Consider the following 14,228-nt stretch of genomic DNA (forward strand, 5'->3'; position numbering starts at 1 on the left):
GGACCGGGGCGCGAACCCGGCTCCCCTGCATCGGCAGGCGGACGCGCAACCACCGCGCCACCAGGGAAGCCCCCTCACCTGTTTCTTTTTATTTTTTTTAATGTGGCCACTAGAAATTTAAAAATTGCATATGTGGCTCACATGTTTCTTTTGGACAGCTCTACTTAGTAGAGTAAGTGCTCCTTTTTATGGGGGCGAAGTACAGTAAAACACCTTGAATTCTCCTTAGTTCCTTATTCAGTTCATATTATTGACTTCTTTTTCACTGTCCTTGCTCTTGTAATTTTGTGCTGTTTTTGAGAAAGTTGACAGATATGTAAGAGGCATAACTAAAATAAAATTTTAATTATCTCTGAAGCAGTACCCCTTCATTTAAAACTATTTATTTTTTTAACTTTATTATTTTTCTACTCAGTATGATTTCTTTTAAGTTTGAATTATGGTACCCTCAAATTTGATAATTACCATCTTTTGCATTTTTTATTTTTCACAGGTTTATGAACTGTTCGCTGACTTCACTTTTCTGGTAACATCTGGTCCCTTCGTTTACACAGCAATATCAGTCATAAATGTGCTTATAAATAGTAAACTTGTTCGTGACCAGACTCCTTTAATCTTGGCTGTGAAACCCTCCTTCCTTATGCCAGAGTCCAGGTTCCAAGTTCAAACGGGTAAGAAAATTGAGCATAGTTGTTTTGATTTGTAAATAGAATTTCACTTTATTTTTTGTGTTTCAAAATAATTTGGGGAGGATTATGTTAAAATTTAAATTTCCGAAAACTTCATAATTATGGAGAATTTCCAGCACATACAAAAGTACAAAGAATAGTTTAATGCACTCCCAGTTACTCACTGTATGGCTTCAACAATTTTCAACTCCTAGCCACTTCTGTTACATCTACACCCCCATCGACACTCCCTCCTCTCATGTTATTTTGATATGGCATCATGTCGTCTCATTCATAAATATTTCAGCCTATGCCTCTAAAAGATAAGATTATTAAACATATGTACACACACACATAACATATACACATGCATGCATACACATACATCTGTCCACAATATCATTATCACACCCCCTAAAATTAACAGTGATTCCTTAATGTCATTTAACTTTTTTTTTGGCCGTGCTGCACGGCATGTGGCATCTTAGTTCCCCGACCAGGGATCCAACCCATGCCCCCTTCAGCGGAAGCGTGGAGTCTTAACTGCTGGACCGCCAGGGAAGTCCCCTCATTTAACTTTTTATTATGGACGTTCTTAAACATATACAAAAGTAGAGAGAATACCATATTTAGCCCACCTATGCCCGTACAAACTTTAAAAATTATCAACATTTTCCCAATTTTGTTTCAGCTATCTCACACAAACTTTTTTTGAGGAAGCTAGAGTGTTTTAAAACAATACCAGGTATCATGTCATTTCACCCATAAATACTTAAGAATTCATCTCTAATGAATTTATTTCCATTTGAAATGTTTCAGTGTTGCATCTTTTGATGCTCCAATTATTATCTTAGGTATTTTTCCATTTTAAAATGATACAAGTCACCTTCACCTTATGTGTAGTCATTTGGTACAGTTGGCTTTCTGCATTTCCATGATATGATACATATAAATAACACATCATAGACCGTCATACACTGTTGGTAGGAATGTAAATTGGTGCAGCTACTATGGAAAACAGAATGAAGGTTTCTCAAAAAACTAAAAATAGAACTACCATATGATCCAGCAGTTCCACTCTTGGGTATGTATCCAAAAAAAAAAAGAAAACACTAATTTGAAAAGATACATGCACCCCAGTGTTCATAGCAGCATTATTTATAGTTGGCAAGACATGGAAGCAACCCAAGTGCCCCTCAACAGATGAATGGATAAAGAAGATGTGGTGTACACACACACACACACAATGGGATTACTACTCAGCCATAAAAAAAGAATGAAAATTTTGCCATTTGTAGCAACATGGATGGACTTAGAGTGTATTATACTAAGTGAAATATGTCAGACAAAGACAAATACTGTATGATATCACTTATATGTGGAATCTAAAAAATAAAACAAGCTAGTGAATATAACAAAAAAGAAACAGACTCATAGATATAGAGAACAAACTAGTGGTTACCAGTGGAGAGAGGCAAGGGCGGAGGGGCAATATAGGGGTAGGGGATTAACTACTATGTATAAAATAAATAAGCTTCAAGAATATATTGTACAATACAGGGAATATAGCCAATATTTTATAATAACTATGGATGGAGTATAACCTTTAAAAATTGTGAATCACTGTGTTATACACCTGAAACTTATATAATAATGTACATCAACTATACCTCAGTTAAAAAATAGTAACACATCATAGTACTTAATCCTGTACTAGGGATCAGAGTTCATTGATTTACACACTATTTTGTCCCTCTCCTCGTTACTTAATACTAAAGAAACACCTTGTTCATGGGACTGTGATACTGTCCTTCTTTTCAGTACTGCAGTTTGTGCCTCAGAGTGTGGATACGGGCTTCTGCAACTTCACCCAGCGCATCGAGAAAGGCCTGATGATAGCTCTCTCTGAAGTGAGAAAACACCACCAGGGGACGTATAACCTCACAGTGCAGGTGAGAATAGCATTGAATGCAGAACAAGATGCTTTATCTTTTAAAGAGGAACTAGTTTCCTAATGGTTTGTTTAAGACACACTTAACTCTTACTGATTCCCTCCAGCAGAGGAGATTTAGTTCACATGGATTAGAAATCATCTCTTTCCATGGCATCGAGTCCACAGAGCATGAATAGGCTAAGTATATTTGAACATTGGAGAGGAGCCAATAACCAGGGAGTTCAGATATGGTGAGCTGAAGAGAGATGAGCCTATGTAGGAAATGCAAGAATGTTCCAGAAAAGAGCTTAAATATCAACTTTAAGTATCAACTTAAATATCCAATGGGGGAAATGCCTAAATATACTAGTGTTTCATGTTATGGAATTTTGTTTCATGAAATACCATGAAATTCAGTTCTTCACTCTAAGAACAGAATATAGCTACTAATCAAAGGATAGGTTTCGTATGTATTACGTGGAAACTGCTGATGTTTTTACATTTCTTTGATATTTATCCCTCCATATTCTTTGTTCTCTCTTTCTCAAATTCATTTTAAGTAGATTTTGGTGGTCCTGGATTCACCCTCCATATTTCTTATTTTTTCCATTTCTTTTTAAAATTCCCTATTTTTACAGATTTCTAAACCTTCTCCTCTAAGTTATTAATTTAGTCTTCAGATGTGTTCAGTATGTTATTCAATCCCTCTATTGAATTTTCTTTTTGCCATCATTGTTTTTTCATTTTTATTTGCTCTTTTTTCATTGCAGCCTTTCCTGTTATGATGCAGGCTTATCTTGAATGATGATACAGTATTTCCTTGAAAGTTTCTGGAGACATTAATTAGTATTTTTAATATGTTGTCGTCCAGGTACTAAGTTGTCTCTGTTTTCTCTGCATTCTTTGCCATTGTTCTCTGTTGATCTTGGTCCTTCACTTTGGTGCTGTTAGGTTTCTGTAATCACCTGTAGACCATTGGTGGCTGTCTCTAGGAATGAGAAAGCAGGTGGTTAGTTTTGGCACCTTGTTCATCTTTCCACTTCAGCTGTAGAGTCTGTGTCTACATAAGCTTTGTCTCCTGATGGGAGGATTCATTGGAGCCCTGGGTACCAGGCAATGTGTGGTCACGGACAGGCAGCGTGGGCACCCCTGCCCGCTGTGCGAGATGAGGAGGTTGTACCCTGGGGATGGAGTGAGTTAGTGTGTTTCATGGCAGAGCTGCTCTTTCTTTCACTCTTTCTTTCTTTGTCTCTTGTGTGCACTGCGGTTAACTCCACGCACCTTGCTGCCTAGGGGGCCACACCACAGTGGGTCCTCGGTCCTCTCAGGCAGGGAGCTCATCTTCCTCAGGCAGTAGTTCTTCGGGCTCCTGGGGTGAAGGTGGAGCTGCTAGCACTTCTGAGTTGGCCTGGGTGTGAAGTTGGAAGGGAGAAGGGAGGGAGACAACCGACTCAGCTGTTGGCACTCAGTGTTTAATTAGTGACCCGGATCACGGGCCCTAGTCCAGCCTAGTCTCAGCTCCTGCAGCTCTCTGCCGTGGAGGCCTCCTGGGGCCCCTGAGGGAGACCACTCTCAGTCTACTGTGGTCTGTGCCTGTGTTTGTTTGGGGTCTCGGTTCCCTCCGTTCTGGTGTGTATCAACATGATCCCACCCTCTCTCCGTCTTTGAGTAATTTGACAGAACCTCTGGTTTTCTTCCATTCTCAGTGCTGTTGTGGATTTATTCCCCTCTGTTCATCTTGTTGTTATTTCAGTGGGATTTGGGGTGGGAAAGAAAAGGGGAGGGACTATGAATACATGTGCTCAGTTCCCCACTTAATGTAAAAAACATTTTCAATAAACTAAGGGTCTGAGAGTATTACAAAAGGGAACCAGGTTGTGAAGGCAGTTACTCTTCCTTTAAAAATGCTCCTTTAAAAAAAAACTTGGTGAGGGAAATTGTGAGAGCAGAATCATAGCCAGGCTTTTGGCTAGACATTTAGATTTATTTTAGAAGCTTATTCTGATTTCTTTCTTTCAGATCTTGAATATCACCGTGGGGTCTTCAAGGCTGGCTCCTCGCCGGGGCCCAGTGAACATCGTCTTTGCTGTCAGAGGCTCTCAGGGGTTTCTGAATGGGTCTGAAGTGAGCGAAATGCTAAGGAACTTGAGTGCGGTGGAGTTCAGTTTCTACCTGGGATACCCAGTGCTGCAGGTTGCTGAACGTGAGTGCTGCTCTCCTGGGGACGCGGCTGCGAGTACTTTGTGTACTCGCAGAAATAGCTAACAGAAATCTGGAATATAAATGGGAGCTTCTCAGATCCTGCCAGGTTGGGCCTCCAGAAGCCTCCTCTCCCACTGGGCTTGCTTTATTATTCTCTTTAGAGAGCCAGGGGCACTATCAAAGATTATACCGGTTCTGGAAAAGGTGAAACCAGAGAGACCGAGGACAGATTTGCGCTTTCCAGGGGTGAAGGATGCGAGGAAAGCAGTTTTCGGGTGGGTGATGAGAATGTCTTGTATTTTTATTGTGGTGGTGGTTCCACACGTCCATGCATTTGTCAAAACCCATAAAACTGTACACCAGGAGGAGTGAGAGGTTCACTGTGTGTACACTTAAAGAGAAGAGAGAAGCAGAAATGAAAACAAACAAAACCTTCCTTCCTGGTGGAAGCGATTTAATTCGCAGTACAAATGGATTGGAGGTAGGGGAAACGTTTACTTCAAAACGTTTAAAATACAGTAGATTCCACCCCAAATACAGCAGATTCCAGAGTTGAAGTCAGGCAAAAACGATATCAAATTCTTTTTCAGAATGGAGCAGCCAGGTGGTTTAATGATTCTTGTCGTATTTTCATGTACTGTTAATTAAATGGAAAGGAATAACGTGTAAAATGCAAAAGTAGACAGGGGTAGAATTGTTATGTACAAATAGCAACTTTCAGTGATAGATAGAAGATTGTCACTTTACCCTGCCTGAGTCATTGCTGGGAAATTCCAGGGCTCTGAGGTGCACGGTGTGAAAAAGTCATTGCTCTGGAACCATGACATTTCAAGGGGAGCTTATGGGTGAGCTCTCTGTGAAGTAGTGTCCCATCGTGTTACTTGAGTAAGCCCTTTCTTTCTTTTTCTCCCTCTTTCTCCCGGAGACTAAGGTGCTCAGGACCCTCCCACTGACCCTGCCTTCCCCCCAGCCTGGCACTTTGTTCTTCCACAGGCAGAGCTAATTAGTATAGGAGAGGCAGTGTGCTGTGACTTACCCAGCGCTCCCTAGAACACTCACCTTTCTTACTGTTGCAAACAGGATTTTTACGTATCTTTCTCCCTTTCTCACCCTTTCCTTTTTATAGCCTTCCAGTACCCACAGCTTAACTTATCGCAGTTGTTGAAGTCCTCTTGGGTAAGAACAGGTATGTTTGACTTACGTAATGTTTTTGGGAACTGTAAGAGTGAGAAGTCTGTGGGGGAGTATTGAGAAGGATACTGCCTTTCCTGTTTCTGAGTCCTAAATTCAGGGCAAAATGTACCTTAGATTCTTGGCAAAGAATGAATGAGAAAGGGATTCAAATTTGGCTGTGGGAACGTGTCCCACTGAGTTACGACACAAAAAGGATTGGCTTTCTTTAAAATGCATACATCAAGTTCAGGGCAAAGTCTAACAGGAATTGCCAATCTTCTGACCAGAATAGGACAAGGTTCTGAAGCAAGGATCTCTTTTTTTCCCTAAAAGCCTCATATGTCTGGTTTTATAAGGACAAATAAGGTAACTTGGTGAGCCAGTAAGAAGCATGTTTTAAAGTCTTGTGGGCCTGGGTCAGATATTTACAGCTATGGCGTTGCAAATAAAGGCTTTCTAACTTGGTATGCAGAGGTGTAAAAGATAGTTGGATGCTCAGCGGGTACCCAGCATGTAAGCAGCACAGTGAGTAAGCAGCTGGTCGTGGGGAGGAGACTTGTAGAATGGGGATAGTCACCACTGACAGGTTCCCGGACCCTGCCAGCTCTCGCTGCTTCACATACAACATCGCATATAAAGGCCCCACCTCTCTGCATGGTACAGTGGCCTTATTTTCCAGATAATTTTCATAGTGGTTAAGTGACTTGCCGGTGGTCCTATCTCAAAGGGGATTTGAGCCAGTTCTGGCTGGAAAGCACAAGCTTTTTTCTCCTGTAAAGGCTGACAAGCTGTTGTCTGTTTAGATAATCTAGATGTCTGAAGACAGGCCTCCTTATCTCGAGTCGGTTAATGAGTCGAAATTTTGAGTCAAGATAAGATATGAACTCAAACCATTTCCAGAAGTTCTGAAATAAGTGCAGACAAAACGTTTGATCTTGTGTAGGAGCTCTGAGCTCCAAAGCTCCTGCACCGCTGAGCTCCTGGGACTTCTGGCCACCGGTCTTCGTAAACTTTAGAGATAAGACCCGTGGGCTACCCTCCCTGGACTCTCCCGCACCCCGTTCAGCTTGCCTCTTTCCCCTTTTAATGTCTCCTCTCTGGGAACTGGCATTTTATAGTAATCCTGTGTTAATTTCTCTTGTGCACACATCCTTTTCTCTCCACTGCCAACTTGTTTGGGGGCCTGTGTGTGTTTCACCTTAAATGTAGTCCTCCTGGGTGTTGTTGAGAAGCAGCTCCAGAATGAAGTGTTTCAAGCCGAGATGGAGCGCAAACTGGCCCAGCTGCTCAGCGAAGTTTCCACCAGAAGGCGGATGTGGAGAAGGGCTACCATCGCTGCCGGGAACAGCATGGTACAGGTAAGAAGAAGAAGGCCAAAGGAGTGGGGAGGGGAAGGAGAGAGAGCCGTCTAAAAATGGGCTGTATTTTCACGCAGATGGAAAATGCCAGGAGAAAATGCTGCTAAATAGACTGATTGCTATCATAGGCAGGCACTGAATGTGTCAGCATTTCAGTTCCACTGGAGTCTAGACAGATGTTTCCCGAGTGTTTAGTAAGGGTCCTTACAGCAAATGGCCTTGTGGGGACCACAGCAAAAGAATATATAAGTAGGTTGCCATACCATTGGATGACCTGATTTTTCAAAGAGTAGTTTTTTAATTACCAAAAATGTAGTCAGTTTTATGGAATGGTAAGCATTATTGATAGCGTCATAGAGACAAATCGCTCAGCTGGAAGAGACCTTGAGAGGCCGGAAAGAGGAAAATGTTCTGCCCTCTCTTCTGGCACTCTGTCCTCTCTGCCTCCTGCCAGCCCTGCTCGTCTCATGTTACCCAAATTGCCTTCACTATGTAAACTGGCAGAAAGTTACAAATGACAGATTCATTTGAATCCCAAAGTGACCCCTTTAAAAATTCACACCACACTCAGAGAGAGCTGGAGGTTGGGCTGTAATTTCTTCCCATCTCCATGTGAATTATGTTATTTTGGATTTTTTTCTTTACCAAATGCTGACTTGTAGAGCTAGGAAAAGGGGATGTTTAGAGCTATGGCGTTTCAGAGACAGGAAGCCAGGGTGAAACCCTGGTGTGCAGGGGTGGGGAGGTTGGTGGGTTAGAGGCTTTAGAGAGAGAGATGTGAAGCTGACACTGGGTAGGGGAGCTGGGCAGCTTGTGGAGAGCTGACATCATCATCATCCCTCAACCCTTTTACCAAGTTTTCCCCTGTAAGTGTTGCTCTTTATTTTCTCTCCCAGAAAGGTGGTTGTTAGGTTTCTAAAATAGTTCCTTTGCCGGATGCAGTAGAATATAGGGAAATATAAAAACTCATTAAAAAAATTGAGAGCAATATTAAACACCTATAAAGCTAAGAATAAAAATGAAAATGAATGATAAAAGCCTTGCTTTATTTAGCAGCTCTGGCTTCACAGAGCTCAAGGTCTGGGTGGAGGTTAATTTATGCACATAAAGCAGTTATAGAGTACCATAAAACTACAGAATGAGATGCCTGATTAGTTCTGCAAGTTCCCTGAGATAGAAATGCGGGATTCATGGAAGTTAACCAAGCCATTCCAGACTAACGGTGCCATCTGATGGATTGCTTAGAAACCGTGCCCTACGTCTCTTCCCCTTTAGAATGTCCAAGCACGAAGATGTAGATAAGAATTTATGTACAACAGTACAGGACTCTTCATCAAAACACAATGTGTAAAAGTGAAAGTATTGGAGCAACCTAAATGTCCAGCAATTGGAGAATGGGCAAAAAAATTGTAGTGAAATCTTTATATTTTGGAAAATCCCATTATCTTTTTTTTTTTTAATTAGTGAGGGAATATAGGAAGTGAAGCTCAAGTGAAGAGAGGCTACAAAAGAATGTGTACAGTATATCCAAATATTAATATACAAATCATGAAAAAAATAACAGGAGGAAATATGCCAAAATGCTTACAATGATTTTCTTTGTTTGATTGAATTTCAGGTGATTTTTGTTTTATTCTTTATAGTTATTTATCATGTTTTTCAAAATTTCTTCACTGAGCATATAGTTTGTATAGTGAACACGTGATTTTAATCAGAAAATATTTTTAAAAATGAAATTGAAAATGTTGCCCCAAATGATGACTCCATTATACCATGGTTTTATGGATTCTAGATATGAATCTGATAAGAAGTCATCTAGAAAGGATGCTGGGATTAGATTTTAGTGACTGTTACTTTCAGATTGGAGAAGCTTATAGAATTAAAAAAAAAAATTTATTTATTTGGCTGTGTTGAGTCTTAGTTGTGGCATGTGGGATCTCGTTCCCTGACCAGGGATCTAACCCGGGCCCCCTGCTTTCGGAGCGTGGAGTCTTAGCCACTGAACCATCAGGGAAGTCCCTAGAATCTTTACCCAAGGTGGCTACCACTGGATATTTGGGTATATGGTTTCTGCAAGAAGAAGCATTTCTAAAACTTATCAGACCTTTAAAATGGAATAAATGGGCATGTAGGTAGAGGGACAGGTGGATATAATCTATTGCTTTTCAGTAGCCCTTTATAGTATTCCATTCTGAAGGCTAATAAAAATTAACCACTGCAGCACGGTTCCAGGGAAAGAAGTAGGTGGTTAGGGAGCAGAAGTGGTCAAGGAACTAGCCTAGAAACAGCAAACAGAGGGCTGGACAGGTGAACCATTAGCAAGATATAGAGTTGTAAAGAACAGATTCTCCAGGGATGCGAGTTTGGACCTGTGTTAAGGATCTTTATACATGATCTGGAAGTAGGCGTTCACAATGAAATCATGAAATAGTTGATCTGCCAGAAGTTTCCAGCGGTGAAGAAGGAGGCCAGCAGCTGTGTCCAGAGCACAGGGCACTATTACAGTTCTGTACATGTGGCTAGAAAAGTAGCAGCTGCATTTTGCCAATGGCAGATGTAGAGACCAAACATTCAAATTACGTGTACAAAATAGAGGGCTTGGAGTTATCGTTGATCTTTCTCTCAGAACGTCAGTCCACCATTTTGCTGCAGTCTAAAAGGGGCCATAAAGTTGTTGCATATTACTAAGAGAAATAGCAACAAAATAGAAAGCTATATTTATGCAAAACAGTGATATATCGAGTGTACTAGATTCTGAAGTACTAATGTAAGAGTACTTCACTGTTAACACCAGAGGGATATAAATTTTGGGACAAATCAGAGTACTGTTTGACCCAGCAGATTATGAATTTATGAAATTTTTTTCCAGCTTGATTGTGATGTAATTGACATATAACATTGTGTAAGTTTAAAGTGTAGAATGTGATGATTTGATATATGTATGTATTGTGAAATGATTAGCACAATAAGATAACATATCCATCGCTCACATAGTTATCTTTTGTGTGTGTGTGTGAGAACTTTTAAGATCTACTCTCTTAGCAGCTTTCAAGTATGTAATACAGTATTGTTAACTATAGTCACCATGCTGTACTTTAGATCCCCAGAACTTTATGGCTGGAAGTGTACCCCCTTTGACCACCATCATCCATTTCCCTTACTCTCTGCCCCTGGCAACCACCAGTACACTCTTTCTGTGAGTTTGGCTTTTTTAGATTCCACATATATGTGAGATCATACAGTATTTGTCTTTTTCTGTTGGACTTTTTTCACTTAGCATAACGCCTTCAGGGTTCATCCTATGTAGTTGCAAATGACAGGATTTTCTTTTTTATGGATGAATAATATTCCATTGTGTGTGTACGTTTGGGTATGTATCATGTATTATATCACATTTTCTTTATCCATTTGTCCATAGATGGACAGTTAGGTTTTTTCCATGTCCCGCCTGTTGTAAATAATGCTACAGTGCACATGGGGTGCAGATACCTTTTCAAGATAGTGATTTCATTTCCTTTGGAAATCCCAGAAGTGGAATTGTTGGTCCATATGCTAGTTCTAGTTTTAAATTTTTGAGGAACCTCCATACTATTTTCCATAGTGGCTGTACCAGTTTACATTTCCACCAGCAGTGCATGAGGGTTCCCTTTTCTCTACATCCTCACTACCACTTATCTCCTGTCCTTTTGATAATAGCCATTCTAACAGGTGTGAGGTGATATCTCACTGTGGTTTTGATTTGCATTTTCCTGATGATTAGTGATGTTGAGTACCTTTTCATGTACCTGTTGGCCATTTCTGTATCTTTGGAAAAATGTCTGTTCAGATCCTACGCCCATATGTTACTCAGATTTTTTTTTTTTTTTGCTATTGAGTTATGTGAGTTCCTTAATATATTTTGGATATTAACCCCTCATCAAATAATGATTTATAAATATTTTCTCCCATTTCATAGGTTGCCTCGTCATTTTGTTGATTGTTTCTCTTGCTGTACAGAAGCTTTTTAGTTTGATGTAGTCCCATTTGCTGATTTTTGCTTTGTTGCTTGTGCTTTCGGTGTCTTATCCAAAAAATCATTGCCAAGACGAATGTCAAGGAGCTTTTGCTGTATGTTTTCTTGTAGGAGTTTTATGGTTTTAGGTGTTTCCATTTGGAGTTAATTTTTGTGAGTAAGATGGTGTCCAATTTCATTCTTTTGGATGTGAATATCTAGTTTTCCCAACAACATTTATTGAAGAGACTATCTTTTCCCCGTTGAGTATTCTTGGCTCCTTAGTCACCAGGGTCTTTAGTGGTTCCATATGAATTTTAGGATTGTTTATTTCTGTAAAAAAATAGATTTCAGTATACAGATCTTTACCTCCTTGGTTAAATTTATTTCTAAATAGTTTATTTTTTTTGAGGTTATTGTGAGTGGGACTGTTTGTTTCTTTTTCAGATACTTTGTTGTTAGTGTATAGAAATACAACTGATTTCTGTATGTTTATTTTATATCCTGCAACTTTACTGAATTCACTTATTCATTTTGATAGTTTTTTGGCGGAGTCTTTAGGGTTTTCTATATATAAGATCATGTCATCTGCAAAGAGAGATGGTTTTACTTCTTCCTTTTCAATTTGGATGCCTTTTATTTCTTTTTCTTGCCTGATTGCTCTGTCTAGGATTTCTAGTAATGTGTTGAATAGGAATAGTGAGAGTGGACAGTCTCATCTTATTCCTGATCATAAAGGAAAAGCTTTCAACCTTTCACCATTGAGTACAATGTTAGCTGTGGGTTTGTCATATATGGCCTTTTCTATTTAGAGGTATGTTCTTTCTATACTCAATTTGTTGAGAGTTTTTATCATGAATGGATGTTGAATTTTGTCACATGCTTTCTTTGCATCTATTGATATGATCATGTGGTTTTTATCTTTCATTTATTAATGTGATGTATCATATTTATTGATTTGCATATGTTGTTGAATCTCACTTGATCATGGTACGTGATCCTTATAATATGCTGTTGAATTTGATTTGCTAATGTTTTGTTGAGAATTTTTGCATCTGTATTCCTTAGAGATATTGGCCTGTAGTTTTCTTTTTTTATAGTGTCTTTACCTGACTTTGGTATTAAGGTAACGTTAGTGTCGTAAAATGAATTTGAGAGTGTTTCCGCCTCTTCAATTTTTAGGAAAATTTTGAGGATTGGCATTAATTCTTCTTTAAATGTTTGGTAGAATTCATCAGTGAAACCATCTGGTCCCGGGCTTTTCTTTGCTGGGAAGTTTGTGATTACTGATTTAATTTCCTTACTCATTATCGGTCTGTTCAGATTTCCTATTTCATCATGATCCAGTCTTGGTAGGGTGTATATGGCTAGGAATTTATCCATTTCTTCTAGGTTGTCAAATTTGTTAGCATGTAATGTTCATAGTAGTCTCTTTTGATCCTTTGTATTTCTGTGGTATCTGATGTAATGTCCTCTCTTTCATTTATAGTTTGTGAGTCCTATCTCTTTTTATTGGTTAGTCTAGCTAAATTGTCAATTTTGTTTATCTTTTCAAAAAACCAACTCTTAGTTTTCTTAATCTCTTCTATTGTTTTCCTGTTCTCTATTTCATTTATTTCCATGCTAGTCTTTATTATTTCCTCCCTTCTGCTAACTTTGGGCTGTTTGTTCTTCTTTTTCTAGTTTCTTGAGGTGTAATGTTAGGTTATTTATTTGAGATCCTTTTTTTTTCTTGATTTCATTTATAGCTGTAAACTTTCCTCTTGTAAGTGCTTTTGCTGCATCCTGTAAGTTTTGATATGTTGTGTTTCCATTTTAATTTGTCTCAAGATATTTTTAAAATTTCCCTTTTGTTTTTTTTTTTTTTTTGGTTCACTGATTGTTCAGGAGTGTGTTGTTCAATTTCCAAGTATTGGTGAATTTTCCAGCTTTCCTCCCTTTTTTTTTTTTTTTTTTTTTGGCTGTATGCGGGCCTCTCACTGTTGTGGCCTCTCCCGTTGCGGAGCACAGGCTCCGGACGCGCAGGTTCAGTGGCCATGGCTCACAGGCCTAGCCACTCTGCGACATGTAGGATCCTCCCGGACCGGGGCATGAACCCACGTCCCCTGCATCGGCAGGCGGACTCTCAACCACTGCGCCACCAGGGAGGCCTGCTTTCCTCCTATTATTGATTCTAGTTTCGTACTGTTGTGGTCAGAAAAGATACTTGATATAATTTCTGTCTTTTTGGAATTGTTGAGACTTGTTTTGTGGCCTAACATATGATCTGTCCTAGAAAATGTTCCATGTGCATGTGAGAAGAATGTGTATTGTGTTGCTACTGGATAGAATGTTCTATATGTTTGTTAGCTTCATTTGGTCTATAGCATTGTTCAAATATGCTGTTTCCTTATTGATTCCTGTCTAGATGATCTATCCCTTTTTGAGAGTGGGATATTAAAGAATTTATGATATTTATTATTTCAAGAGCAGTGGTTCTCAACTGGGGATGACTTTGCCCCCCCCAGGGTACATTTGGCAATGTCTGGAGACATTTTTGGTTGTCACAACTGGTGACGAAGGGCATGTCTGTTGCTACTGGCCTTGAGGGAGTAGAGGGCAGAGATGCTGCTAAACATTCTACTATACTTGGGATAGTCCCCCGCATCAAAGAATCATCTGGATCAAAAATGGCAATAGTACTAAGGTTGAGAAACCCTGCCCTAGAAGAACAGGGAGAAAATGCTAATAGATTTGAGAAAGGATTGGCTAGAACCATCAATAGTTTCAGAGAACCAGGGATGTACCTAACCATTATGGTTGATGTTGAGAGGACAACAGTGCCCTCCCGTGACCTGTTGGAGCTGGTTGATGGCTATTCTAGGCTGGACTTGGTATGTTCTGTGTACCCTGCTTGCCGCTTA

At 39.7% G+C, this 14,228-nt stretch overlaps 1 protein-coding gene across 3 annotated transcripts in view; it reads left to right on the plus strand.

Moving 5' to 3' along the window:
* The window catches only part of KIAA1549 (KIAA1549 ortholog), a 146,361-nt gene that overhangs the window by 63,056 nt on the left and 69,077 nt on the right, over positions 1 to 14,228 (plus strand). For all 3 annotated transcript variants that reach the window (XR_008617313.1, XM_028489705.2, XM_055084809.1), the window contains 5 exons: positions 494 to 671; positions 2,490 to 2,620; positions 4,621 to 4,804; positions 5,930 to 5,989; positions 7,186 to 7,334. Coding sequence is in view for 2 of the 3 variants with exons in the window: in XM_028489705.2 (XP_028345506.1) it covers positions 494 to 671; positions 2,490 to 2,620; positions 4,621 to 4,804; positions 5,930 to 5,989; positions 7,186 to 7,334 (702 nt within the window). In the remaining variant the exon portion in view is untranslated. The remainder of the gene's footprint in view (positions 1 to 493; positions 672 to 2,489; positions 2,621 to 4,620; positions 4,805 to 5,929; positions 5,990 to 7,185; positions 7,335 to 14,228) is intronic.

This window comes from Physeter macrocephalus, chromosome 5 (assembly GCF_002837175.3).
Source record: "Physeter macrocephalus isolate SW-GA chromosome 5, ASM283717v5, whole genome shotgun sequence".
Lineage (NCBI taxonomy): Eukaryota > Metazoa > Chordata > Mammalia > Artiodactyla > Physeteridae > Physeter > Physeter macrocephalus.